Genomic DNA, 27071 nt, shown 5'->3' on the forward strand with positions numbered 1-27071 from the left:
TCCTGGAGAGCAGAAGAATTGAGGAGATTTGACAGAGGTATTAAACATTATGAGGGGTAAAAATAGGAGTAAATACCAGTTGCCTTAACTACTAAGGTTGCATGAGATATGGGTTAAGGGTGTAAGGGGAAAAGTTCAAGGGGAATGAACTACCAGCTGAAGTGGTGAATCCAGGCTCAATTTTAAGAAAAATATTTTAAGATATGGGGAGAAGGCAGGTTGGTGGAGTTAGGTCAGAAATTAGATCAGCCATGATCTTATTGAATGGCGGAGCAGGCTCGATGAGACATTTTTGGCCTACTCATGTTCCTATGTACATGGAGGGCAATGGTCAAGGTTCAGGTCAGTGAGACCAGGCAGATGAGATGGACCAAAGGGCCTGTTTCTGTGCTGTAACATTCGATGGTCTGAACTGTTAATTCTCCTATGAGGTAAAAATTTCCCCAACTGTGCAAAAACACGACACGGAGATGGTGACCTGAACTGTGCTCAATCAGGAAGTTTCAGGATCCTGCTCTTTGGAATTCTCTGCACAAGTAAAAAATGTATTTACGACAGATAACTACATCTTTGAAGAATAGGGAATTGCGAATTTTAATGAATGGACAGGTTAGTGGAGCTACGTCCATGGCCAGATCAGCCGTGATCTTATTGAATGGTAGAGCCAGCCCCCACACTAATCCAATAGCCCCACTCTCTCCCCACAGCCCTGTGGCCAACTCCTGTCCTCTTTCTGATTACCTGGGAGAGACAGTAAAGTGTTTACCCGCATTGCATGTTCCAAAGTTCTGTACAGAAAGAGCAGCTCATGCAGATGTGTTAGAGACCATAAGGTATAGAGAAATACAGAAGAGAAACAGTTCCTCAAGTCCACGAGTATGACAGCAAGTTAAACACAGAGGGACATTTACTTCTCACTTGGAGTTGACTTATTAGGAGGATGTTTTAGTGTTCTGTGCATCAAAATATTAATTACATCTCCCTTCCTGCCAACAGACTGGACACGGACACAGACTTCTCAAAACTCTGAGCTATCTGGTGGCCTGATCAAACCAGAAACCCTCACCTCGTCCCATTCCAGAAGGTAACTGGTTATCTTCGATCCATTATCAAGAGGTGCCTGGAGAAGCAGAAACAAGGATTTACAGTTAAGTCACATCCACGTCAAGTAGAGTGTGACAAGACTTCACACAGTATTTCAACCCGGGGCACTAATGCAAAACCCACACTAATCCCACAGCCCCACTCTCTCCCCACAGCCCTGTACCAGTCCCCAAACATCCCACTCCCCCACTCTCTCCCCACAGCCCTGTACCAGTCCCCAAACTAATCCCACTCCCCCACTCTCTCCCCACAGCCCTGTATCAGCCCCCCGCACTAATCCCATAGCCCCACTCTCTCCCCACAGCCCTGTACCAGTCCCCAAACTAATCCCATTGCCCCTCTCTCTCCCCACAGCCCTGTATCAGCCCCCACACTAATCCAATAGCCCCACTCTCTCCCCACAGCCCTGTATCAGCCCCCACACTAGTCCCACTGCCCCGCTCTCTCCCCACAGCCCTGAATGTCCCAACACTAATCCCATAGCCCCACTCTCTTCCCACAGCCCTGTACCAGTCCCCAAACTAATCCCACTGCCCCACTCTCTCCCCACAGCTCTGTATCAACCCAAATTAATCCCACTGCCCCTCTCTCTCCCCACAGCCCTGTATCAGCCCCATCACTAATCCCATAGCCCCACTCTCTCCCCACAGCCCTGCATCAGTCCTCACACTAATCCCACTGTCCCACTATCTCCCCACAGCTCTGTATCAACCCCAAATTAATCCCACAGCCCTGTATCAGCCCCCACACTAGTCCCACTGCCCTGCTCTCTCCCCACAGCCCTGAATGTCCCCACACTAATCCCATAGCCCCACTCTCTCCCCACAGCCCTGTATCAGTCCCCACACTAATCCCACTGCCCCACTCTCTCCTCAGAGCTCTGTATCAACCCCACATTACCCTGTACAATTTCACACTAATCCCACTGCCCTGCTCTCTTCCATAACGGTGTGTCTGGCCCAACAGTGTGGTCTGTTACTTCTACCCTTCTGTGACGTAACCTTTGCTGTGCTGGTGTCATTGTTTACCTTCCACTGGATGGTCAGTGTGTTTTTAGTTCTCTGTGCAACCTTTGGTGGAAAAGGGGTGTCTGGAGCACAGCTCTGTGTGGTGAAGCTCACTGGCTCAGAGTACGACCCTTTAACCGAGTTATAGATGGTGGAAACTCTGCAGAAAGGAAAGGACAGAAGAAGGTGGAGACCACCGTCAATGTTGGGCAGAGGCAGGAGGGGAGGCCTGGAGGAAGATCTCACTGGGATCGTCAAGTATCTCCCAGCATCCCTCACACAGACTTTCATCGTGCTCCCACAATGCTCTGCTGCAGCAAAGGTGAGGAATCTGGGTCCAACCTGAACCATCACTTTTGAGGTTGATGAGTTTTTGACGCAACCAACACAAGAGCTGCAAACTCTGATTGGACCAATAAGCTCGGCTCTCTGCCCTCTCCAGCTACTGATGGACAACACCTCTACTGTCCAATGGTCTTCTCTGATTGTCAGCCACATTTAAAGGCCCTCACAGAGGGAGTGCTGCCAAACAACAGAGGGAGGTATCAGGGCAGGTGATCGGGCTTTTTTTGCAGGGTGTGTTGAGTGAATCAAGTATGGGAACATTGGAACTGTTGATTCCTGGAGCAGCAAAAGCAGGTTTAGCTGAGGTGTAGACATTGAGTATCAGGCATGATATCTGAAGGTCCCCAAACAGGCCACCAAGATCACTCCACATGGCCAAGCTCTCCAGAGACAGACTATTCGCAGATTACTCACCACCCAAGTCATGCCCTTTCCTCACTTCACCAGGAAGGAGGTCCAGGAGCCTGAAGACATGCACCCAATGGTACAAAACCAGCTTCTTCCCCTCTGCCATCAGATTTCTGAATGGACAATGAACCACAGACACGACCACGCTTGTTCTTCTTTTGTTAAATGGTGTATTTACAGAAAAGCAATTTATAGTAATTTTGTATCTCGTTCTGCACCATAACGCTGCAACAAAATACCCTTCAAACCTGAAGTTGTGCCCTCTTGTCCTAGACTATAGGAAGCAACCTTTCTACATCTACTCTGTCCACACCTTTCAATCTTTGAAACATATCAATGTGCTTCTCTATCTCATTCTCCGAAATTCCAATGAGTCCAGGTCAAGAGCTGTCAATTGCTCCTCGTATGATAACCCTTTCTTTCCCAGAATCTTCTCCAATGTCAGCACATCATTTCTCAAATGAGGAGTCCAAAACTGCTCACAATCCTCACGTGAGGCCTCCCCGGTGCCTGATAAAGCCTCAACATCACATCCCTGGTCTTATATTCTATTCCCCTTGAAATAAACGCCAGCATCGCATTTGCCGCCTTCATCTTGCTGACCACCATACACCTATCTCCACTAGGTAATGCAACTCAACTAGATTCTTCACTGATGTCGGCAGTGCCTCCCAAGTTCCAAACATTCCCCCCCCCCAACCCCGGATGAAAACGTCCTTCCTTAGAACCCCCCTGAACCCTCTTAGCCCTAAAGTGATGCTCTGCAGGGAGGAGTCACGTGATGGAGTAGTGGCCGGACAGTGAACTCCAGCCCTCTCCAGAAAAGTCGGGAAAAACAAAGGAAAACACAAAGGCACAGAAATAAAAGTTACAGAAAAGTGAGTATAAAGGTGGAAAGAAGATGGCGACAAAAAAAGAAAAATCGAAAGCAACGGTAAGAAGAGAGGAAGAGAAGACAAAGGAGGAAAAAGGTGAAGGCCTTACCTGTCCGAAGAGGCCCGCTGCGGAGAGAGAAACCCGCTCCCTCAGGTCGGTAAATAATGGACTACAAAAATGGCTCGCTGAGCCGAGTAAAAGTGCGCAACCACGCATGAAAAAAAACACACCGACGGGAGGGGGGACCAGCTGGGGAGTCGATCTCCACAGCCGGCAACGACAGCTGCAGAACACCTGCAGCAAGAAGAGACCACAGAAGACAATAGAAACAAGAAAGAAGAGAAGGAAAGGGCACCAAAGAAACAACAGATGGTCAACCCAGAGGAGGAAGAAGAAGAGGAAGAGTATGGTGAAATAGAAGAAGAAAAGAAAGGCAAGGTAAAGGATATACTTGCTCTTATTAGAGGATACGTGGAGTCATTTAAAGAATGGCAAACACAGGAATTTAAGGATTTAAGAAAAAGAATCAACAACACAGAAGAGAAAATAAATAAAATGGAGATGACCTTAACAGAAATGGGAAAGAAAATGGACAAGATGGAAGAGCGGGCAGTAGCAGCAGAAATGGAGGTAGAAGACTTAAAAAAGAAATTGGAGGAATCTAATAAAAAAACTAAAGAGACACAAGAACTACTAGCTCAAAAAATAGATACAATGGAAAACCATAACAGAAGAAATAACATAAAGATAGTGGGCCTTAAGGAAGATGAAGAAGGCAAGAATATGAGGGAGTTTATAAAAGAGTGGATCCCTAAGACCCTAGGATGTCCAGAACTACAGCAAGAAATGGAAATAGAAAGGGCACATAGAGTATTGGCCTCTAAACCACAACCACAACAAAAACCAAGATCTATTGTAGTAAAATTCCTAAGATATACTACAAGAGAAAAGGTACTGGAGAAGACAATGGAAAAAGTAAGAGAGGGCAACAAACCACTGGAGTATAAAGGGCAAAAAATCTTCATCTACCCAGATATAAGTTTTGAACTCCTAAAGAAGAGAAAAGAGTTCAATACAGCAAAGGCGATTTTATGGAAGAAAGGGTATAAATTTATACTAAAGCATCCAGCGGTATTGAAAATATTTATTCCAGGACAACAAAACAGACTATTCTCGGATCCAGAAGAAGCACGAAAATTTGCAGAACAATTACAAAAATAGACTGAGGGAGGAAGACGGGTAATGAGAGTTAAAATGATCACGATTGATATGTATGTGGGTAAAGACAAAAATAGACTGAGGGATGAAGACGGGTAATGAGAGTAAAAATGATCACGATTGATATGTATGTGGGTAAAGAGGTATAAGAGTGAATAGAGACAATGAGCATACATGAATGTATCTGTACTTAGAGGAAAATATAGATAGTATAGACAAGAATTAATAAGGGAAGGTAATGGAATAGAGAGAATAAGGAGGGAATTAAAAGAGTGACCTTTGTGACATATGAAAAGTGAAATCTTTTCTGGGGGGGGTGGGGTGGGGGGAAATAGCGGTCACTGCAAAATCAGTTGACGCTTGCGAGTGGATTCGCAAATCCAAATGGAGAGGGGAGATGTGGTTGTCCGACAAGGGATAAAGGACAACTCAGGAGGGGAAGGGGAGATTGGGGATAAATAAGATAGAAATAGGAGAATAAGGAAAATGTTGGATGTTGTAGGAATGTTGTCTTATAAAGAGTTGAAAATAAGAAAACAGAAATGGAAAAGGAGGAAAGGTAATGATGGAAAAACGGAAAGAGAAGATAAACAAAATATAAAAGGGCTACGCTGAACTATATGACTTTAAATATTAATGGAATACATAACCAAATTAAAAGGAAGAAACTACTAAATTTAAATGAATAAATGTATTCCATTAGAAAAAATAACATATAGGTTAAGAAATAATATTGAAATATTCGAACAAGTATAGGAGCCTTACATTAAATACAATAGCGAAAACCTACCGGGGACAAACATTACCTAAGTTGATGGAAGGAGAAGGAAAGAAAAGAATGGACTCAGTAGAATTTCTGGTGTATTTTTGTTGAATGACAACATTGTCTGACTGGCTTAATGCAACCTAGATTGTATACCTAAAATGGATGAGGGGGGGGGTGGGGGGGTGGTTTGGGAGGAAAGTGGGGGGGGGAGAAAAAGTCACTGTATATGTGTGAAAAAGAAATAGTGTATATCATGGCTAATGTGATTTATGGTGTGAAAAATAAAAAATTTAAAAAAAAGTGATGCTCTGCAGTTTTAATGCCCCAGGTTTGGACCCTGTACAATCCATCCTGTATCTACTCCATCCATGAGTATGGAAGGTTCTGCAGGGTTGCTAATCCCACATACCCATGTTCAGGGTTCTATGTTCTTTCCTTGCCTTTCCCAGCAAGTCTGGAAGGCCACAAGGGACCCATGCTCACCTGATGTGGTAATCTGTAGTTGGCCGCAGGTCTGTGAGGCTGCATTCTAAATCCTCGCCACTGCAAGCAACACGACACAGTTGTCAACAACATGCAATCTTACCCAACTATTCAAACCATGACCTCGGTGCCATTAACAGAGCCCCCAGATCCATCCCTTTCCAAACCAAGTGGCTTTGAAAGTTCCTGTGAATCAGATAGAAGCTACCAGCTGTGGGAAATTTCTCCATAAATCAGGAGGGGTGAAATCTGCAAAGGGTGTTATGCAGAATCTGGTCCTGAGATTCCAGTCACATCAGCTGTGTTGTTTCCAAGAAGCAGAGCAGTCTCTGGTCCAGAGGGAGCTTCATGCTGTATCTTATTACTGCTGAACCTGACATTCTGTGTCTGACCCCGGGAGTGTGTGATGGGACGGTGTGGAGGGAGATTCACTCGGTGTGACCCCGGGAGTGTGTGATGGGACGGTGTGGAGGGAGATTCACTCTGTGTCTGACCCCGGGAGTGTGTGATGGGACGGTGTGGAGGGAGATTCACTCGGTGTGACCCTGGGGAATACTTAATGGGATGGTGTGGAGGGAGGTTCACTCTGTGTCTGACCTTGGGAGTATGTGATGGGACGGTGTGGAGGGAGATTCACTCTGTGTCTGACCCCGGGAATGTGTGATTGGACGGTGTGGAGGAAGCTTCACTCTGTGTCTGACCACAAGAGTGTGTGATGGGATGGTGTGGAGGGAGCTTCAGTCTGTGTCTGACCCCGGGAGTCTGCATCAGTCAGATCAATGTGTGCTTGTCCCCCACCATCCTTCTTGCGGCCCCTGGTGCCTGTCCCCCACCACCCTTCCCCTGCCCCCAGCTATCGCACCTGTAAATGATCTTGTATTTGCCGTCCTTCCCCCTGTCTGATGAAGCCACCTCATAGTTGCATGTGGAAGGCAGGTTGTTTGTGTGCTTGTCCCCATTCATGAGTCCGACAGGAGGGGCCCAGCTCAGCAGTGCTGCCCTGGCTTGTACGTTGGACACCTGCCAAAGGAGAGTAAACAAAATTGAGTGACAAGCCAGCCATTCGCTCCCTCAGCTTTGTGCTGGTGACGGCCACACATCAGCCTTCAACGGACCAATCTCCAGTCCTTTTGTTATGGTGAAGGAATCCCACCATCGGATCTACACCATTCGAATTATCTATCTCATCTTCTACAGGTGTCTGCTTAAGACTAGAGCCTAGCTGTATCACAGCGCAGGACGGTAGCTGCTCTGCTCAAGATTGGAAGAAGCTGCAGAAGGTGGTGAACGCAAACCTCCCTCCCCTCCAAGGACCCCATCTACGTCTCTCGCTGCCTGGGTAAGGCAGCTGACACATTGAAGGACCCATCCCACCCTGGACACGCTCTCTTCTCCCTCCTCCCATTGAGGAGAAGGCTCAAGAGGGTGAAATTGTGCTCCACAGAGCAGTTTCTTTCCTGGAGCCATCAGGCTCCTGGAGGAACCCCATAACAGTGCTCTCACATTTCTCCTGTGGTGTATTCTTTTCATGGCAACTCTGGGCACTGTAATGTGCTCTTGCACTTGTGCTTTGTACAGCTGTGTTGCTCCATATGAGACCTCTCACCCTGATTATTTACTGTTGTAGTGTCTCATGTACCCGTGTGGCTACAGCATGTAGGAATGTCGGTACCTCTGTACATTGTACTTATGTATATGACAATAAACTCTGATTTATATAAACTCATTTAAGGACTCTTATTTTGCACATTATTTATTTCTGAATATTTATCTTCTGCATTATACAATTTGTTTTCATTTCTCTCTTTTGTACACGTATCTCTTCTTCAATAATTTTTTTTTCACTACCAATTAGTGGCAATTCAGCTTGGTCCACAGGATAAAGAATCTCAGGTTTGTATATGATATAATGTATGTACCCTGACAATAAATCTGAACTTCAGACTTTGATCTCGTATTGAATGGAAAATATTCAACATCTGGTTCCAGCACATACTGAGGAGGCGACATCTCACAGCTCCTCGCCCTCTGAGCCAAACTTCCCCTTATCTCTGGCTTCAATGGGTGGTTCCCTTAATTTTAAACAGTGAGCCACACACCCTCATTTCCATATCCCTCCACAAGAGGAAATATTGTGGGCAGTTCTGATCATCGCCCTGTAGATTCATTAAAAAAAAGATTTCAATGTAGACTTTTTGCCCACGAACCTGATCTGCCCCAATTACACCCAATTAACCTACACCCCCGGTACATTTTGAACATTTCACCCTGTGGAAAACCCATGCAGACATGAGGAGAACATACAAACTCCTTTCAGTAAGCGCTGGATTCTAACCCAGGAGGCTAACAGTGAACAGTGTTGCGCTAACCAGTACGCTAAGCCAGAGAGGGGTCCGAAAAGATGTTACCGGGACTGGGGGCCTTGGCTTACAAGGACAGATCAATAAACTGGGTCTGCTTTCTCTGGAGTGAGGAATTCTGAGCGGTGAACTTACGGATTATAAAAACATGAGGGACATAGACAGGGTAGATCATTACTGTCTTTTCCCCAGGGTAGGGGAAATCTAAAACTACAGGGCACGGTTTAACTTTGGTGGAGGGGGGGGGGTGGAGGTGGAGGTGGAGAAGATTTTAAAGGGAAAATATTTCACACAGAGAGTGGTGAGTGTGTAGAATAAGATGCCGGAGGAAGTGATGGAGGTGGGGACAATTACATTTGGATGGGTAGGTGGATGGAAAAATCGAGTCAAGTTTATTGTCATCTGATTGTACAAGAACAACCTGAGGAAACAGCGTTCTCCGGTCCTCAGTGCAAAACACGCAAACACACAACCAGACACAGCACACATACATATGCAGAATAAGTATTCACATAGACAAACAAACAAATAAATAGATAGATATTGTTCGGTTAAAAAGTTTAGAGGGACTGGCTTGTGTCAGTAATTTGACTGGCACGGACAAGAGGTGTCGAAGGGCCTGATTCTGCACTGTAAAACTCTCTCCTCTCCAGGTCCCTGATGGAAACCCTTGGGATGGAACCGGCAGCCACGGGACACAGAAAGAGCTTGCTGCAGTTTCCCATCACTTGACAGGAGGGCATTTCCGTTTCTTTGGAGGAGTGGAGGGAGGGAACGAGGAGGGAGAGCTGGAGCCTCTCAGCGTACAGAATGTTTCCGTGCAATGTCACAGAATGGGCTTGTTTATTGTCATGTCCATTGAGATACAGTGAAAGATTTTGCTTGGTGTTCTATCAAGACAAGTCAACACAAACTTATACAGTGGGTGTCTGGCAGATGGCATATGAATGAGGATTGGGAGTTGGTGAGGAGAGATCCACAGGAGAAAATGGGAAGAGAGATGAGGCAATTCCAGGCATCAAGTAGATGAAGTAAAAACACAGCAGTTCTGCAGGAACTCAGCTGGTCTGAAGACCGGCTGAGTTCTTCCAGTGCTTCTGTGTTTTCACTACAATCACAGCATCTTCAGATTTCATGTTTTGCTCCATAAATTATTTGAAAACTGATCACAGGAACTGGCACTTCAGCCTAACCTGCCCATACTGGTTTAGCCCACCACTGCTGATTATTGAGGCCACACCTTGAGCACAGAGCCCCGTTTTGGTCTCTGAATCTGAGGGATTCTTGCACCTGAGAGGGTGCAGTAAAGATTCACCAGACTGATCCCTGGGATGGCAGGACAGATGGAAGAAGAAAGACCAGATAGACTAGGGTTACACTCACTGAGATTTAGAAGAATGTGAAGGGATCTCATTGAGACATAAAATTCTATCGAGAGCAAATCACGAAAGTCTGCAGATGTCGTGGTTGAAGTAAAAACACAAGGCTGGAGAAACTCAGTGGGTCAAACAGGGTCCTTTATACAGCACAGGTAAAAATGCAGAACCAGTGTTTCGGGCTCCTGTCTGAGCTTCTGCATTTCTCCAGCATTGCGTTTTTACTTCACACAACTGAAGTAAATGCAGGAAGGATTTTCTTGATGTTAGAGAAGTACATAACAAGAGGTCACAGCCTCAGGAGAAGGGGGAAGCAATTGAGGATTGAGGAGAAACTTCTTCACTCAGAGGGTTGTGAACTTGTGGATCTCCCCGCCGCAGAAAATTGTAGGAGCTGGTTTATTAGATATATTCAGAAGGGAATTGGATGTGGCCCTGATGGCTAAAAGGATCCAGGGGTATGAAGAATAGGGAACTGAGGTCAATGATCAGCCATGATGGTATTGGATGATAGGCAGAATCGAAGGGCTAAATGGCCTTCTCCTGCTCCTGTTTTATATGTTTCTCATCCATTCAGCACTACCATCTTCTCTCTCTCTCTCTCTCTCTCTCTCTCTCTCTCCCCCCCACCCCCAAAACTCTAATCTAATCTCCCAACTTTCTTATCTTGATCACTTCTGGGGTTGCCAAAGTACAAATGGAGTGGACAAAAGCGTCTCAGGAGAAGTGGGTCGCAAGCCGGCCCATAGTTTGTCCAGAGAAGATCAGGGCAGGCAGCAGGAGAGGCCGAGGATTCCATACATACCTGTGGTTTGCCCATCCCAGAAAGCATGTCTTGAACTCTCTTTGTTTCGGAGTCGAAATCTGAAAATCCAATGACAACACAGCATGGGTTAAAGTTGTGAGCAGCCACTAGATGGGGCTGAGGTCCAAAGTCTGTAGTGTCTAACCCAAGCAGCAGGATGGCAGCGAGACTATACCTCCACCATCTGGGGGCCATTTCCCTACACCAGATGATGCCAATGTGATGCTCTCCTTATTCCAGCCTCCTCCCTCCCCCTCCCCATAGAAAATGAGAACCCCCTGCCTCCTACCCCATGGAGGATGAGACCCCCCTCTTCCCCATGGAGAATGAGACACCCCCGCCTCCTTCCCCATGGAGATTGAGACCACCTCCCTATCGAGAATGAGATCCTCACACTCCCATGGAGAATGAGATTCTCCCTCATCCTGTGGGGAACAAGATCTCCCCTCCTCCCCTGTGGAGAAAGACCCCCCTCCCCTGTGGAAAATGAGATTCCTCCCTCTCCTGCGGAGAATGAGACCCCCCTACCCCGTGGAGAATGAGATCCCCCTCCCCATGGAGAATGAGATCCCCTCCCCTGTGGAGAATGACGCCCCGCCACGGCATGGAGTGCTAGATAACCTGGGATCAGTGATCCACAACTCAGGTCTGAACGAGCCTCCCAACTCTGGTAACAACCACAGTCTGCCTTAGGATCAGGGTCGGTTCAGCCCATTGTGTACACGCTACTCACTCAGTTCCCTGGCCACATCAGAGGGAGGGAGACTACTGGGGAGAAAACGTAGAGATAGGGTTTGTGCAAAGTTGGAAAGTCTAGATCAGATTAGGGACAGTCGGCTTCATGAGGGGCAGGTCACGTTTTACCATTCTGATTGAGAATTTAGAGGAGGTGACAAAGGTGGTTGATGAGGGTGGGGCCATGGATGTTGTCTGCATGGATGTTAGAGAGGGATTTGATAAGGTTCCTGTGGCAGGCTGATCCAGAAGGTGCAGATGCATGGGATCCACAGTGAGTTGTAAGAAGTTAACCACGAGAGTCTGCGGACACCACGGTTGAGTGAAAACACACTGCTGGAGAAACTCAGCTGGTCAAACAGTGTCCTTTATGTGGTAAAGAACCAACATTTCACCCTTCGTCAAGGTCTGGAAAAGTGTCAGCAGGCTCCAGAACAAAATGGTAGGAGGGAGAGGAGTAGGGGAGGAGCACGATGTTCTGCAAGGATCGGTGGTGGGACCTCTATTAGTGGTGATGTATATAAACAACTTGGATGAAAATGTAGGGGGTGCAGATTGGTGGAATTGTTGGCAGTGTAGAGGGTTATTAAAGAACACAGCAGGATTTATTAAAAAGGCTGGAGAAATTCAGCAGGTCAAACAGGGTCCTTTATAGAGCAAAGATAAAGATACAGAACCAACATTTGAGCTCCTGAGTTCTCCAGCATTGTGTTTTTACTTCAATCACAACGTCCCTATATCTTATAGCAGGATATAGGACCGGTTATAGATAAGGGCAGATAAATGGCAAATGGACAAGTGTGAGGTGCTGACAAATGTAAAGGGAGCATAGAGTTAATGACAGGGCTCTTGGCATTGGCGTGTGGAGGGATATAAGGAGTCCAGATTCATGGATGAAAATGGGAGAGAATGTGTATGCTTTACTTACCCTCTCCCCCTTCTCTCTCTTGCCTCTCTCCTCTTTCTTTTTCCTCTCACTCTCTCTCTCCCTCCCTCACATCCTCTCTCTCCTCTTTCTCTCCTCTCGGCACCTCTCCCTCTCTCTCTCTCCCCCCATCTCTCTGCCTCTCTCACCCCTCTGCTTCTGTCTTCTCTCCCTCTCTTGGCCTCTCTGTTCTCTCTGACTTTCTCTTTCTCCCTCCTTTCCTCTCATTTGTGGTCCTTGTGTGTTCCATGTCTTGTTATGGGTCAGTGCTCCAACCACAGTCAATGTCCAAATAACCTCGTGTTTACTCCTTTATATAAAACCGCTATTATAAAACGTTTAAGTGAATTATAAGTTTGCAAATAACACAAATCAAGCAATTATTATCTTCTTCAGTGTTCCTGTTCTCTGCTGAGATTTTGGCATTCAACCCAGATCGATGGAAACAGACATCGTTTGAAGAGTTTACTCAAAGCACTTGGTATCCACAGGAAGAAAATCGGGGATGTCTGAATGGATACAGATGAAGGCTTCCATTGGGTTACGAGCAGACAATGATCTGACCTCACAGAGCTGTTCAGGTCTCAGCCATCAGGGAGGAACTTGGTACCCAACTTCAGAGAAGAGGCTGGCAAGAGACTCGCCTCTTGGGTGAAGCAAGTCCTCTCTGTTGGACATGGACGTCCCTGACTGTGAGCTGCGGGAGACTTCCTTGTCTTCCTGACCAGTGTCTGCTCCTCATACGACACCTTTGTGGGATCACACTGGGCAGACATTGAGCTGTATATGAAAGGTCCTGTCCTCCATCAGGTTGTGGAGACAGGGCAACGCGTTCCCAGTCATGTGTTCATGCAATCACGCTCAATGACACATGTGTGTGCAGCCATCACATGTACATTTACACATGCAATTTCTCACACATTCACATGTGCACACGTACACATGTCTACACACACTCGTGTACACTCATGCACAGACACATACATGCACTCACGCACACTCTTGCATACACTCACATATTGATTCAGACACACCCTTGCGCATGTTCACACATTCATTCACATACACTTGCGCACACACACATACACACACACGCGCACACAGCCCAAGATGCGCGCGCACGAACGCGCACACACACACATACGCACACAGCCCAACATACGCGTACATGAACACACACACACACACACACACACACACACACACACACACACACACACACACACACACACACACACACACACAAAGACCTTTAATGGTTATAGGTGTGAGGGAGGGAAGGATTTGTTTGTTGTGGAGTAGGTTTATATTGGTCAGCACAAGATTGTGGGTTGAAGGGCCTGTACTGTCCTGTACACTCTATGTTCTAAAAGTTAGGAAGACATGTTGCAGCTGTGTAAAACTTTAATTAGATCACATCTGGAGATCTGTGTTCATTTCTGGTCACCACAATACAGGAAGGATGTGGAGGCTTTTATAGAGGTTTACCAAGATGTTGAGTCAAGAAAAAGAAGCTGGAGGGATTCCGTGGGTCAGTCAATGTCGATGGCTGTCCGAGAGGTATGTGATGTGTCGATTCCACGTTTACGTTTGTCCTCACCCTGGGCGATGGTTGAGATTGAGAATAAATGTGACTGTGTGGGAATGGTGAGGAAAATCAGGAAATGAGAGCTCCAGATTGGACTCACAGACAGTTCCACCGTTCCCATTAATTCTCCAAGTACTCCCACTCTCAGTTTTCCCCCCTCCTATTTGTCTCTCCTAACCCAGTCTCTCCAGCATTCACACCTCTGTCCAACACCTATCATCCCTGGACCCCCACCAACTCCCCCTCATATACTTGTCATCACCCCTCTCCCTCTAGTCCAGTGGTTTTCAAACTGATCCCCTAAACTCACAGACCACTTTAAATAATCCCTATTCATAGGTGCTCTGTGATTAGTAAAGGATTGCTTAAGGTGGTCTGTGGGTGGAAAGAAAAAGTTTGAAAACCACTGTTTTAATCGTCCCTCATTGACTCGTTATGTGCATGGTTTCATAACTCCGCAGGAAATGGGCCATTGACAATTTTTCTCAAGCAAAATATTTCAGTACCAATTGGGTCGAGAGCAGTGATTCTCAACCTTCCCTTCCCACCCACATCCCACCTTAAGCAAACCCTTACTAATCACAGAGCCCCGATAGCCCAGGGATGACTTAAGGTGGGATATGAGTTTAGAGGAGCAGTTTGAAAATCACTGCTCTAGCCCCATAAAGGGTTCCAGCACGATATGCTGTCTGTTCATCTCCCTCCACGGATGCTGCCTGGCCCACTGAGTTCCTCCAGCTTCTGACCAACAGTCTGGTCTTTCTCCAGTTTTCACCAGAATGTTCCCTGGATTAGAGAGTATTCACTGAAAGGACAAAGGGGCTGTGTTTTCTGGGCTGTCGGTGGCTGAGGGCAACGTGAGGATAAATTGCCAGAAACTGTTCCAGTGTGGAAATATCCAAGGCCAGGGGGCCTGTTCCTGTGCTTCATGGTTCAGTGGGAGGGGTGGGGAAAGTTTTGTGGGATTGATGAAGTGGGAGAGGTGTCAGGAAGGGGTGGTAGAATGGGAGGGGGGTCTCAGGTTGGGCAGTGATGAAGTGATGGGGAGAGACAAGGTGGGAAGTGAGGGGTCGAGATGGGAGAAGTATCAGGGAGAGATTTCAGGGAGGGGTTTCAGGGTGGGGAAGAGTGTTGGGATGGGGAGAGATGAGGTGGAGAATGATGAAATAGGAGGGTTGTCAGGGACGGGTGCAGGGAGGGCTGTTAGGGAGGGGTGTCACAATGGAAAGAGACGAGATGGGGAGTGACGAGGTGAGAGGGGTGTCAAGGTGGTGAGAGGTAGAGTGGACTGTCAGGGTGGGGAGGGGTGACAGGGAGGGGAGTCAGGGAGATGAGAGCAGGGAGGGGTGTCAGGGTGCGGAGGAATGTAAGGGTGGGGAGCGGTGTCAAGGAGGTGAGGGGCAGGGAGGAGAATCAGGGTGGGGAGGAGGAGGGAGGGGTGTCAGTGAAGAGGTGTCAGGGTGGGGAGGAGGAGGGAGAGGTGACAGGGGAGTGGTGTCAGGATGGGGAGGTGGAGGGACAGGTGACAGGGAGGGGAAAGTCACCCAAACCCAGTGGTAGCACCAGGAGCCTACTCACCTTGGATCTCCTGCTCGTTCATCTTGGGGCTGCTCCTTGCTCTGCGCTCCGCCTTCTTAAGGCTGCTTCCCCCTCCCCCGCCCGCCACACACTGAGCTTTGCCGTAGCCATTGTATATGGTGGTGCATGAGCTCATGTGGCTTTTGTAGATGGCGGTGGGAGGGCTGTTCAGCCGGTTTTGCCTCTCTGTCTTCAACTTCTTGTGCAGGCGGTCGTGTTTGCTGTATTGGTCTTCCCTGGTGATGTAACTCGACATCCCATACAGAGGGATGAATTCTGCAGAGAGACCAACAGCCTTAAACCGAGTAGGCAGTAGCAAGCTAGAATCTCCCCAGATGAATGAAGCACATTCAGGGGAACTTTGGACTGGGAATTAGATCACTATCGAAAGGAAAGCGCTGGCAGGACAGTCAGACTGATTACCACCAGCCAAATAAGTCCCTACCCTTCCTACATATGTGTTGATGTTGGAGAGGGTTCAGAGGAGATTCACTAGGATGATTCTGGTTATCACATAGAACTGCAGAAAACTACAGCACAGGAAACAGGCCATTTGGCCCTTCTAGTCTGTGCCAAAACATCATACCTCTAGTCCCGCTGACCTGCACCCATCCCAAACCCTCCAGACCTCTCCCATCCATGTACCTATCCAATTTATTCTTAAAACATGTGATCCCACATTTACCATGTCAGATGGCAGCTCGTTCCAAACTCACTTCACTCTGAGTGAAGAAACTCCCCCTAATGTTCCCCCTAAACCTTTCACCCTAAAGCCATGTTCTCTTGTATTTATTTCTCCCAATCTAAGTGGAAATCCCTACTCATCACATTTACTCTCTCCATAGCCCTCATAACTTTGTAAACCTCTATCAAATCTCCCCTTATTTGTCTTCGCTCCAAGGAATAAAGTCCTAACCTATTTAACCTTCCCTGTAATTCAGTTCCTGAAAACTCGGCAATATCCTAATAAATCTACTCTGCACTCTTTCTGTCTTATTGATATCTTTCCTGTAGTTCGCTGACCTGAACTGCCCACAATACTCCAAATATGGCTTCACCAATGTCTTATACAACCTCACCATAACATCCCAACTCCTGTACTTAATCTTTGATTTATGAAGGGCAAGATGCCAAAAGCTCTCTTTACAACCCTGTCTACCTGTGACGTCACTTTCACCAAATCTTGTATCTGTATTCCCAGATCCCTTTGTTCTTCCGCATTCCCCTGTGCCCAACCATTTATCATGTATGTTCTACGTTGGTTTGTCCTTCCAAAATGCAAAACCTCATACTTATCTACATTAAACTCCATCTGCCATTTTCTGGCCCATTTTTCCAGTTGATCCAGATCCCTCTGCAAGTTTTGAAAGCCTTCCTCACTGTCCACAACGTCTCCAATCTTTGTGTCATCAACAAACTTGCTGATCCAATTTCCCACATTATCATCCAGATCATTGATATAGACAGTAAACAACAATGGTCCCAGCATCAATCCCTAAGGCAAATCACCAGTCGCAGATCTCGAATCTGAAAAGCAATCATCCACTACCACCCTCTGTTTTCTCCTACACAGCCAATTTCATATCCAGTTTCCAACCTCTCCATGGATACTTAGTGTCTTAACCCTCTGAACTAACCCCCCATGTGGGGCCTTGTCAAAGGGCCTTACTAAAGTCCATGTTGACAACATATACAGCCTTTTCTTCAACTACTTTCTTAGTAACCTCCTCAAAAACTCTAAGATTGGTTAAACATGACCTACCACAAACAGAGCCATGCTGACTGTCCTTCATCAGTCTTTGATCTGATCTCTCAGAACACCCTCCAATAATTTACCCACTACTGATGTCAGGCTCACTGGCCTATAATTACCTGGTTTACTTTTGGAGCCCTTTTTAAACAATGGAACAACATGAGCTTACTCTCCAATCCTCTAGCACCTCACCCATGGTTAAGGACACACTAAATATATCTGCCAGGGCCTCTGTAATTTCTACAAGGCCTGAGGGAATATCAGGTCAGAGCTGGGGGATTCATCTCCCTTTATTTGCTGTAAGGCAGCAAGCTCCTCCTCCTCGTTAACCTCTGTATGTTCCATTCCACTGCTGTTTGTTTCCCTTCCTTATACACTCTGCCAGTTTCCTGATGTAAAAAAACTGTTTAAGATTTCCCTATCTCGTGAGGCTCCAGACATAGATGACTACTCTGATCTTCTAGGGGACCAATTTTGTCCCTTACCACCTTTTTACTCTTAATATACTTGTAGAAACCCTTTGGGTTTACCTTCACATTATCTGCCAAAGCACCTTCATGTCTTATTATGTCTTTGTAATTTCCTTCTCGAGTATTTTCTTGCATTTTCTATTCCCTTCTAGTACTTCACTTGTTCCTTGTTGCCTATACCTACTACACGCCTCTCTCTTCCTCTTAACCAGATTGCTAATATCCCTTGAAAACCAAGGATCCCTATGCCTGGTAACTTTGCCTTTAACCATAACAGGAACTTGTAAACTCCGCGCTCTCAAAATTTCGCCTTTCAAGGCCATCCACTTACTGAACATATCCTTGCCAGAAAACAATTTATCCAAATCCACTCCTCCTAGATCCTTTCTCATTTCCATAATATTGGCCTTTCTCCAAATTAGAATCTCAGCTCGAGGACCAATCCTATCTTTATCTATAATTAACTTGAAACCAATTACATTATGGTCACTGGACCCAAAATGTTCGCCTACACAGACTTCTGTTACCTGACCTGTCTGGTTCCCTAATAGGAAATCAAGTATTGCATCATTTCTAGTTGGTACCCTCATATATTGATTGAGAAAACTTTACTGAACACATTTGACAAACTCCAAGCCATCCAGCCCTTTTACAGTACTGGAGTCCCAGTCAATATGTGGAAAGTTAAAATCTTCCACTACCACAACTTTCTGCTTCTTACTTCAGTCTCCTGTCTCTCTACAGATTTGCCCCTCCAATTCTCTCTGACTATTGGGCGGTCTATAGTACACCCCTATCAGTGTGGTCACACCTTTCCCATTCCTCAGCTCCACCCATATGGCCTCCGTAGACAAGTCTTCTGGGCTGTTCTGTCTAAGCACAGCTGAGATATTTTCCCTGACTAGCAAATTCACTCCTTCCCCTTTCATCCCTCCCCCTCTATCACGTCTGAAACAACGGAACCCCGGCTGCCAGTCCTGCCCCTCCTGCCACCAAGTCATAAGCCATTATGTCACAATCCCATGCCCTAAGTTCACAAGATTAAGATCACTTGGCCCATCGAGTCTGAACTATACTCACACCTAGTTCCAATTGCCAGCCTTTTCCCCATATCCCCGACAGTACTCCTTTCATTAAAATAAATACACCTGAGAACATTTCTATCACATGCGGACCTTTGATTTCTGTCTCTACGTGCAGTCCTTGCATGAACTTTAACCTCCTCCACCTCACTATCTACTCTAACACTCTTGTTTCCCTCCTCCTGCCAATCTAATTTCAACTCCCTGGACCTGCAAGGATGCTAGACCCCTCCAGTTCAGGAGCTTATGAGGGCACATTTGACAGCTCTTGGCCTGCACTTGTCAGAATTCAGGCAAATGAGGGGAAATCTCATTAAAACATTTAAAATTTTGAAAGGTGTGGACAGAGTAGATGTAGAAAGGTTGTTTCCCATGGAGGGAGAGTCTACAAGGTTGAAGGGTGTTCACTTAGCACAAGGATGCAGACGAATTTCTTTAGCCAGAGGGGGGTGAATCTGTGGAATTTGTTGCCACAGGCGGTTGTGGAGGCCGGGTCATTTAAGGCAGAGAGTGATAGGTTCTTAATTAGCCAGGGCATCAAAGGTTATAGGGAGAAGGCTGGGCAGTGGGGCTGAGTGGGGAAATGGATCAGCTTATGATTGAATGGTGGGGCAGATTCGATGGCCTGAATGGCCTATTTCTGCTCCTATATCTTATAGTACAATACCTCTATATGTTGAGCTCAGTCATAGTTTAGTTATCTGATAAGGAGTGGGTGTAGAGGAGAGTTTTATTGGAAGTTGAAATCACACGAGTGTTTTTAAGGAAAGCGATTTTTCTGGTGGACATTTGGAAATTATTCTGAACCATCTTCTGTCTCTGCTGGTGTCGAGAGACGGTTATCTGGGGAAGGGGGATCTCAATCCTGACTGAAATCCCACTCGGCAGGACCTGGTCCATCTTTGACTGCTCCTCCCACCACCCTCAACCCCCATGGCACACCCCTGCACCCTCCCACCATTTCCCCTCCCTCCCCACCGCCCCATACCCTCCTCCCTCCCCACATGCACCACCTCGACTCTACCATCCCCAGGAGCCGGTGTTAACTTCATGCTTCTTCTCACCCCTCTCTGGGGCCTTTGTTATGGCCGTCGAGTGCCCCACCCTCTCACGCGTGCCCCCGCAGAACTACTGCGCTGTGCGGCAGTTACCTTGCTCCCCGTAGATTGTAGGCGGCAGGTGGTGCTGATAGAAGGGAGGGGGTAGGTCTCCGGGGCCAGTGACGGGAGGGTAGTAGGCTGCATGCGAGTGAGGGATGAGGGGGGGATGGTGCGTGATGTATGGAGGCAGGGGATGGCTCGGAGACATGGCGGATGGGTAACTCGGGGGGAAGCACTCCGGAGACTGAGGAGTTACCACCACCCTGCGAACTCCGGTGTTGTCTTCGATCACCTGGAGGTGGCATGGTGAGGGAGGGGGGGGGTGGGAAGGAGGAAGAAAGGGAGAGGGAGGGAGAAAGCGTGAGGGAGGGGGGAAGGGGAAGAAAGAGAGTAGGAAGGGAGAGGGAGAAAGAGGGAGCAGGGAAATGGAGAGGGGAGGGAGAGGGAGGGGGAATGGAGGGACAGGAGGGAGAGGGAGGGAGCGAAAAAGGAAGGGAAAGGAGAGTGAGAGAAAGGGAGAGAAGGTGGGAGGGAGAAAAGGGAAAGGAGAGAAACAGAGAGAGGGGGAGAGAACGTTAGTCCTGAAGACATTTATCCAGACTGCATTCCTCTATTTTGCATCCAGAAGGTGTTCGAACTGAATGATCTCCAGCAATATGGAGACTCCAGAGCCCCAGACTGTAGAAAACCCTCTCTCTGTGCTCATCCCCAACACCTCCCATCCACTGTCCGACTGCATTATAAACAGGTCAAGGGTGATGCACACACACATGCCTATTCACACGCAACTACTCACCAATTAATACAGACACAAATATGTACACAAACACATACACCCCCCTTACACACACATTTCCAGAAGTCATGAGTTAAACATGCTCCCCCTCATTGATTGCGACACAGCAAAGCCCGTTGACCTGGCCTCACACACTCTCTTTAACCTCCTGAGTTCAAAGACAGGTCAGGATTGTTTTGTTAAACTAGTGGCTAATCCACATCCTGCTCAAAGGATCCGCATTCTGAATTCCTCCTCCTTATTAAACCACAAAATACATGTTCTTTCCCTTATCACAAATTCCTGCCACCTGCTCAATCTCCCCCATCACCCACTCTCCCCACCCACCACATCTGTCCCACAGCCAACGGACAATCTCCCACAGATGCTCTCCCCTGTCACCCCTTCTCCCCACGGACACTGCCCTAGACACTCTCCACTGGACACTCTTCCCCCACAGACACTCTCCCCACGGACAATCCACACGGACACTCTCCCACGATCACTCTTCCCATCACCCTTCTTCCCTTGGATACTCTGCCCCAAGATCATCTCCCCAACCTACAGAATGTCCCCTCCCCAGCTGCTGACCCCCTGACTCACCTGTGAGATGTAGCCTGGTGGGACGTGGATGGGCGGGATCGATCCATTGGGGGACATCATGGGTACCTCTGCTGGACCTGACAATGAACACACACCATGAAGGAGGGCAGGTACTGGCGTGAAGAAGCATCTTAGGAACAAATGAACATACAAAACTGAAGCAGGAATACGCCCCTCAGTCACTTCAAGTGCGTTTATTGTCACAAGGGGCAATGAGAGAGGTTGTTTTGTAAACTGACCAGTCAGCATCTCAAACACAGTAAAAGCAAGGCACAGTACGGATGTGCAGAGGTACAGAGAGAGATCAGCTGGGACAACCCATGTTTGGCCAAACTTTCCCCATAGCTCCTATCGTCTAATCCAGGCAACATCCTGGGGAACCTCTTCTGACCCTTTTCCAAAATCTCCACATCCTTGCTGCGATGGGATGACCCGTATTGCACACAGAATTCCAAGTGTGGCCTCACCAAAGTTTTTGAGACTCATCTCATTGGAGATGATGAGTGATTTCTGGGACCAGAGAGCTCTGCAGGACAATGACCACATCTTAATTTGAACCTGTGAAATGTGTTTAACTAGAAGTAGAGTGTAATACTGCATTAATGTGATTTTAATCACTGAATAAACCACCTTTGTTGAAGGAGAAATATATTATTTGGTTGCAACAAGACTTGATCATGGGAATGTTGGGGGACACAGCAGGTCTCGCAGCATCCACAGGAAGTAAAGATATATAATAATGTTTTGACCCCAAAATTCAAAATGTTGGTCATGTATCTTTACCCTGGGGAAATAAAATGTGGGCCATTCACCTTAACTATGCTCCTCGTGGTTTTATAAGGTTAAACAGGTCAGGACTTTATTCCCTAGTGAAGAATGAGGGGAGATTTGATCGAGGTATTTAAAATTATAAGGGGGACAGACAGAGTAAATGTAGGTCGGCTATTTCCACTGAGGGTAGGTGAGATACAAACCAGAGGACATGGGTTAAGGGTAAAAGGGGAAAAGTTTAGGGGGAACTTCTTCACACAGAGAGAGGTGGGAGTGTGGAACGAGCTGCCAGCTGAAGTGGTGAATGCGGGCTCAATTTTAACATTAAAGAAGAGTTGGACAGGTACGTGGATGGGAGGGGTATGGAGGGATATGGACTGGGTATGGTTAGTGGGACCAGGTAAACTAGAAGGGCTTGCTTTTTGTGCTGTGACGTCCTATGGTACTAGGTCACCCTGATGCTCCAGGGAGAAAAGTCCCAGACCAACCAGCCTCCGTCTCAGCAACGTCCTCGTGAATCTTTTCTGCAGCTTAATACATCCTTCCAGAAATGCACACAATGCCCCAACTGTGGTCTCACAAATGTATCATGAGGTCCCAATCCCTGTACTCAAGGAGCAAAGAGCAGGAGGGATTCAGGGGATTGGGCAGTGCCCACAGATAGAACAAATCAGTCAAGGTTTCAGGTCAGGAACCTTTACGAAGACTCCAGGGGTGAGGAGAAATAGCGACATGTCAAAGGGTGGAAGAAGCTTGGGGGAGGGGATGAGGTATTGGACAGCTGACAGAGATGGAGCCTCTCCCAATCAACCTTTCAAGTGCCTGCCTTCAAAACTGACCTGGCCCCAGTGTAGGGTTTTTCTCAGTTCCTTTTTTAAAACTAGTACAATTACATTCACAGGTCTGTCCATTCAGAGCAGGAATCCTGAGTTCAGTGAGCTGCCCCTCCCATAGTGTTGCATTCCCCCCCTTACCCAACTGTGGCAGCTGTTGGCATCCTTCTCCTCCCCCCGCCTCCCAGAGCCAGTCCCTCACCAGTTCCTGTTGCCGAACATTCCCTGACTGACATCCAGTTAACTCGTCACAGGTTCCGAGGGCAGTACCCAAACGTGCTGGAGAAACTCAGCAAGTCACGCAGGCCCATAGGAAGAAAAGGTGAACCAACATTTCGGGTCTGTGCCTTTCATCAGAACTCACGTTCTGAGTTCTGCCTTAAACCCCATCCCCTGTCTTAAACCCCACCCCCACCTTAAACCCCATCCCCTGCTTTAAACCCCATCTCTCACCTTAAATCCAGCCCCTGCCTTAAACCCCATCTCCTGCCAAACCCCTCCCACTTTAAACCCCATCCCCTGTCTTAAACCCCATCTCCTGCCTTAACCCCCTCCCACTTTAAACCCCATCCCCTGCCTTAAACCCAGCCCCTGCCAAACGAGTGTCTGTCTGGTGGGAAAACTAGAACCACTATCGCCGTCTATCTCAAGTTCAAGTTTATTATCGTCTAACTGTGCATATACAACCCCACAACACAGTATTTCTCTGGACCATGGAGCTTGTGCACACAAACAATGGACAGCACATAATAATCACATATAAATGTAAATATATAATTTGAAATAAATACATTTAAATATTTTGGAATGATTTACTTGGTTATGGGATACTGTTCATCAATCTCACAGACCAGCAGTTCCTGTACCTCCTTCGATGGCAGTGAGTCAAAGATACCATGTGCTGGATGGAAGAGGTCCTTAATAATCCTTTGAGCCCTAATTAAGCAACGCTCCCAGTAGAGGAAAGGGAGACCCCAGTGGTCTTCTCGGCCATTTTGATGATCCTCTGTATTGACTCCCTGTCCGATCCTTTGCACCCACCGTCCCACACACTGATGTAGCCAGACAGGACACTCTCAATTGTGCTTTTGTTGTCAAGATGTGGGGCGGTAGCCTTGCCCTCCTCAACCTCCCGAAGAAGTGTTGGTGTTGAGACTTCCTGACTAATGAGGAGGTGTTGTGGATTCTGGATAGGTCATCCTATTTATGCAGACTAAGGAACTTTGTGCCCTCCACTCTCTCCATGATGGAACCATTGATGTCAACAGTAAAAACACAATACTGGGGAAACTCAGTAGGTCAAACAGTGATCTTTATGTATCCAACATTTTGGGCCTGACCCCTTCATCAGGGTATGAACAAAATGTAGGCAGGTGCCTGAACTCATACCCTGATGAAGGGCTCAGGCCCAAAACATTGGTTACGTTTGGTTATCTTTGCTGTACAGTAAAATCCCTAGTATCTGGCTCCCATGGGGATCGGTAGATGCCAGATAAGTGAATTTTCTAGTTGAATGGAGAACTAACGGCAAGGGGCGCCAATTTTAAATGTCCGTATTTTTTACCCATTTACTTTTGGTAATTTTCTTTTGCTGATTGCTTGAGGCTGCAGGTTTCCTGAATTCTGGATCACAGGGATTTTATTGTATAAAGTTTCCCTAGCTTTGTGTTTTTACTTCAGTCACAGTGTCTGGAGACCTTTGTGTTTTACCCCCGTTGATGTCAATAGCTGTCTCTGCAAACAGTTGGAAAAGCTTGTATCATCCTTGGTTTTATGCTTGGCTTTTTCTCTCTTGGGATGTTTCAGAAGTTCCCATCCCATTCCAACAGGCATCTGGATAAGTGTGAGGTGATGCATTTTGGAAGGACAAACCAGAAGGCAGAGTACAGGGTTAATGGTCAGTTACTTAAGAGTGTGGATAAAGAGAGGGACCTTGGGGTCCAAATCCATACATCCCTCAAGGCTGCCGCACAAGTTGAGAGGATAGTTAAGCTGGGATTCACTAATAAGGGATTGAGTTCAAGAGGACCAAGGTCACGTTGCAGCTCTACTAATCTCTGGTGAGACAACACTTAAAGAGTATTGTGTTCAGTTCTGGTCACCTCATTATAGGAAGGATGTGGAAGCTATGGAGAGGGTGCAGATATCCTTCTCCATAATTAACTTGAACGGGGCGAATACTGCCGCCCTACCCCATTGAGAAGGAGAAGTAGCGGAGACGACCCTGCAGGATGATGAGCATGGCGTCGGGCCAGCAAGGGGCTCCCGGGAGCCGGGATTCGAGAGGGCAAGAGGGGCTCCCGAAGGGTCTCGGGCACTCAAGGTTTCTTGATCGTTTTGGAGGTTTGGATCTGGGGCTCGGGGTGGCCGATGGATCGGACAGGAGTCCGTATGGCAGCAGAGGCTGCGGGAGCACTGGAGGCAAATCCACGGACACTCAGTGACTCTGAAGGGACTCTCGTTTGCTTCTTTCTCCTATTGTTAGGGGCACCGGGCAACGCTCACGGAGACTCTCGGACTTCCATCAGGTAGATCACATTTTTAATGTGACAATAAAAGGAACCTGGAACCTTTTAGACACTAGCTTGGGCAATCCCTTGAGTGGAATCCAGGCAAAGCTGGCAGCTGGGTCAAGAAGCCCGTCGACCCCTCCCCGGGGCGCTGGCTGGGAGGTGGATGCAGAGGGGGGGGAGAGGGAGAATCTGTGGGAGCTGCGGATCTCAGTTGCCTCCAGCAGGTGGCGCCCTCACCCACCGCTCTCCTGTCAATCAAACCAGAGCCCAGGAGCGCGACTGGGAACGAACTCGGGAATTGCTGCCAAAACTCCGCTGCGCTCGTTCACGATCGCCCCGACGTGTCGCTTCTCCCCACGTGTCCGCGGCCCCGCAGAAGCCCTACCCCCCGCCCCCAACCGCCCCCACCCCCACCCCCACCCCGCCTTCGTCCAGTCGCAGCGCGTCCGATAAACAGGAAACTTGGCTGGAAAACTTGACAAACAGCCAAAGAACTCGTGCAAACTCCCCCCCCCCCCCGACTCTCCACCCAGGGAACTCGTGCAACCTCCCCCCCCCCCCCGACTCTCCACCCAGGGAACTCGTGCAACCTCCCCCCCCCCCCCACTCCCCACCCAGGGAACTCGTGCAAACTCCCCCCCCCCCCGACTCTCCACCCAGGGAACTCGTGCAACCTCCCCCCCCCCCCCGACTCCCCACCCAGGGAACTCGTGCAATCTCCCCCCCCCCCCCCGACTCCCCACCCAGGGAACTCGTGCAAACTCCCCCCCCCCGACTCTCCGCCCAGGGAACTCGTGCAATCTCCCCCCCCCCCCGACTCTCCACCCAGGGAACTCGTGCAATCTCCCCCCCCCCCCCCGACTCCCCACCCAGGGAACTCGTGCAATCTCCCCCCCCCCCCCCCCCCCGACTCTCCACCCAGGGAACTCGTGCAACCTCCCCCCCCCCAACTCCACCCCCCCCCCGACTCCCCACCCAGGGAACTCGTGCAACCTTCCTCCTCCCCTCCATCAACTCCATCACATTAGCCCCCTCCCCTCCATTGACTCCATCTGCAACTCCTGCTGCCTTGGAAAAGCAGCCAACATATTAAAAGACCCACCCCCATCACACTCTCTTAACGCTCCTCCCATAAGTAAAATTCATGAGTGTGAGATCACGCACCCCCAGATTCAAGGACAGTTTCTTTCTTGCTGTTATCAGACTCCTGAATGAACCCCACACCAGTACAATGACACTGCCTTTGCTCTGTCCCAACTCATCTCTCTCTGTATCTGTACTGTACTTTGATGTATGGGATGTGTCCTGGTCTGCTTGCAATGCAACCTCTAGTCACCCCGTGGTCCTGGTTTTGCCAGAAATGCAGCCATCCTGCATCCTGTGAGTTCCCAAATGATAGCCTCACCCAAAATATTTGGGCTTTTAGCAAAAGCAACAAAAAAGCCCTTGAGGTTGGGATTGAACCCAAATCCCTGGTAAGTGTTGGTGAGAATGGAGGAGAGGTTAGAGGGAAAATAACTGAAGTGGGGAATGAGTAGGGTTCTCATGGGCTAAATGGCCTCTGCTGCCATGAGCAGTTGTGGGGTTCAGTGGGTCT

At 47.9% G+C, this 27071-nt stretch overlaps 1 protein-coding gene across 5 annotated transcripts in view; it reads right to left on the reverse strand.

The window, feature by feature from the left end:
- The window catches only part of fndc3ba (fibronectin type III domain containing 3Ba), a 211432-nt gene that overhangs the window by 51426 nt on the left and 132935 nt on the right, over positions 1–27071 (reverse strand). For all 5 annotated transcript variants that reach the window (XM_069897581.1, XM_069897577.1, XM_069897580.1 and 2 more), the window contains exons 4-11: positions 21358–21434; positions 20031–20271; positions 15575–15850; positions 10749–10807; positions 7070–7227; positions 6208–6267; positions 2133–2271; positions 1067–1120 (exon numbers count right to left, since the gene is read on the reverse strand). In XM_069897581.1, coding sequence (XP_069753682.1) covers positions 1067–1120; positions 2133–2271; positions 6208–6267; positions 7070–7227; positions 10749–10807; positions 15575–15850; positions 20031–20271; positions 21358–21434 — 1064 coding nt within the window. The remainder of the gene's footprint in view (positions 1–1066; positions 1121–2132; positions 2272–6207; positions 6268–7069; positions 7228–10748; positions 10808–15574; positions 15851–20030; positions 20272–21357; positions 21435–27071) is intronic.

Source organism: Narcine bancroftii, chromosome 9, assembly GCF_036971445.1.
Source record: "Narcine bancroftii isolate sNarBan1 chromosome 9, sNarBan1.hap1, whole genome shotgun sequence".
In the NCBI taxonomy this organism is placed as follows: Eukaryota; Metazoa; Chordata; class Chondrichthyes; order Torpediniformes; family Narcinidae; genus Narcine; species Narcine bancroftii.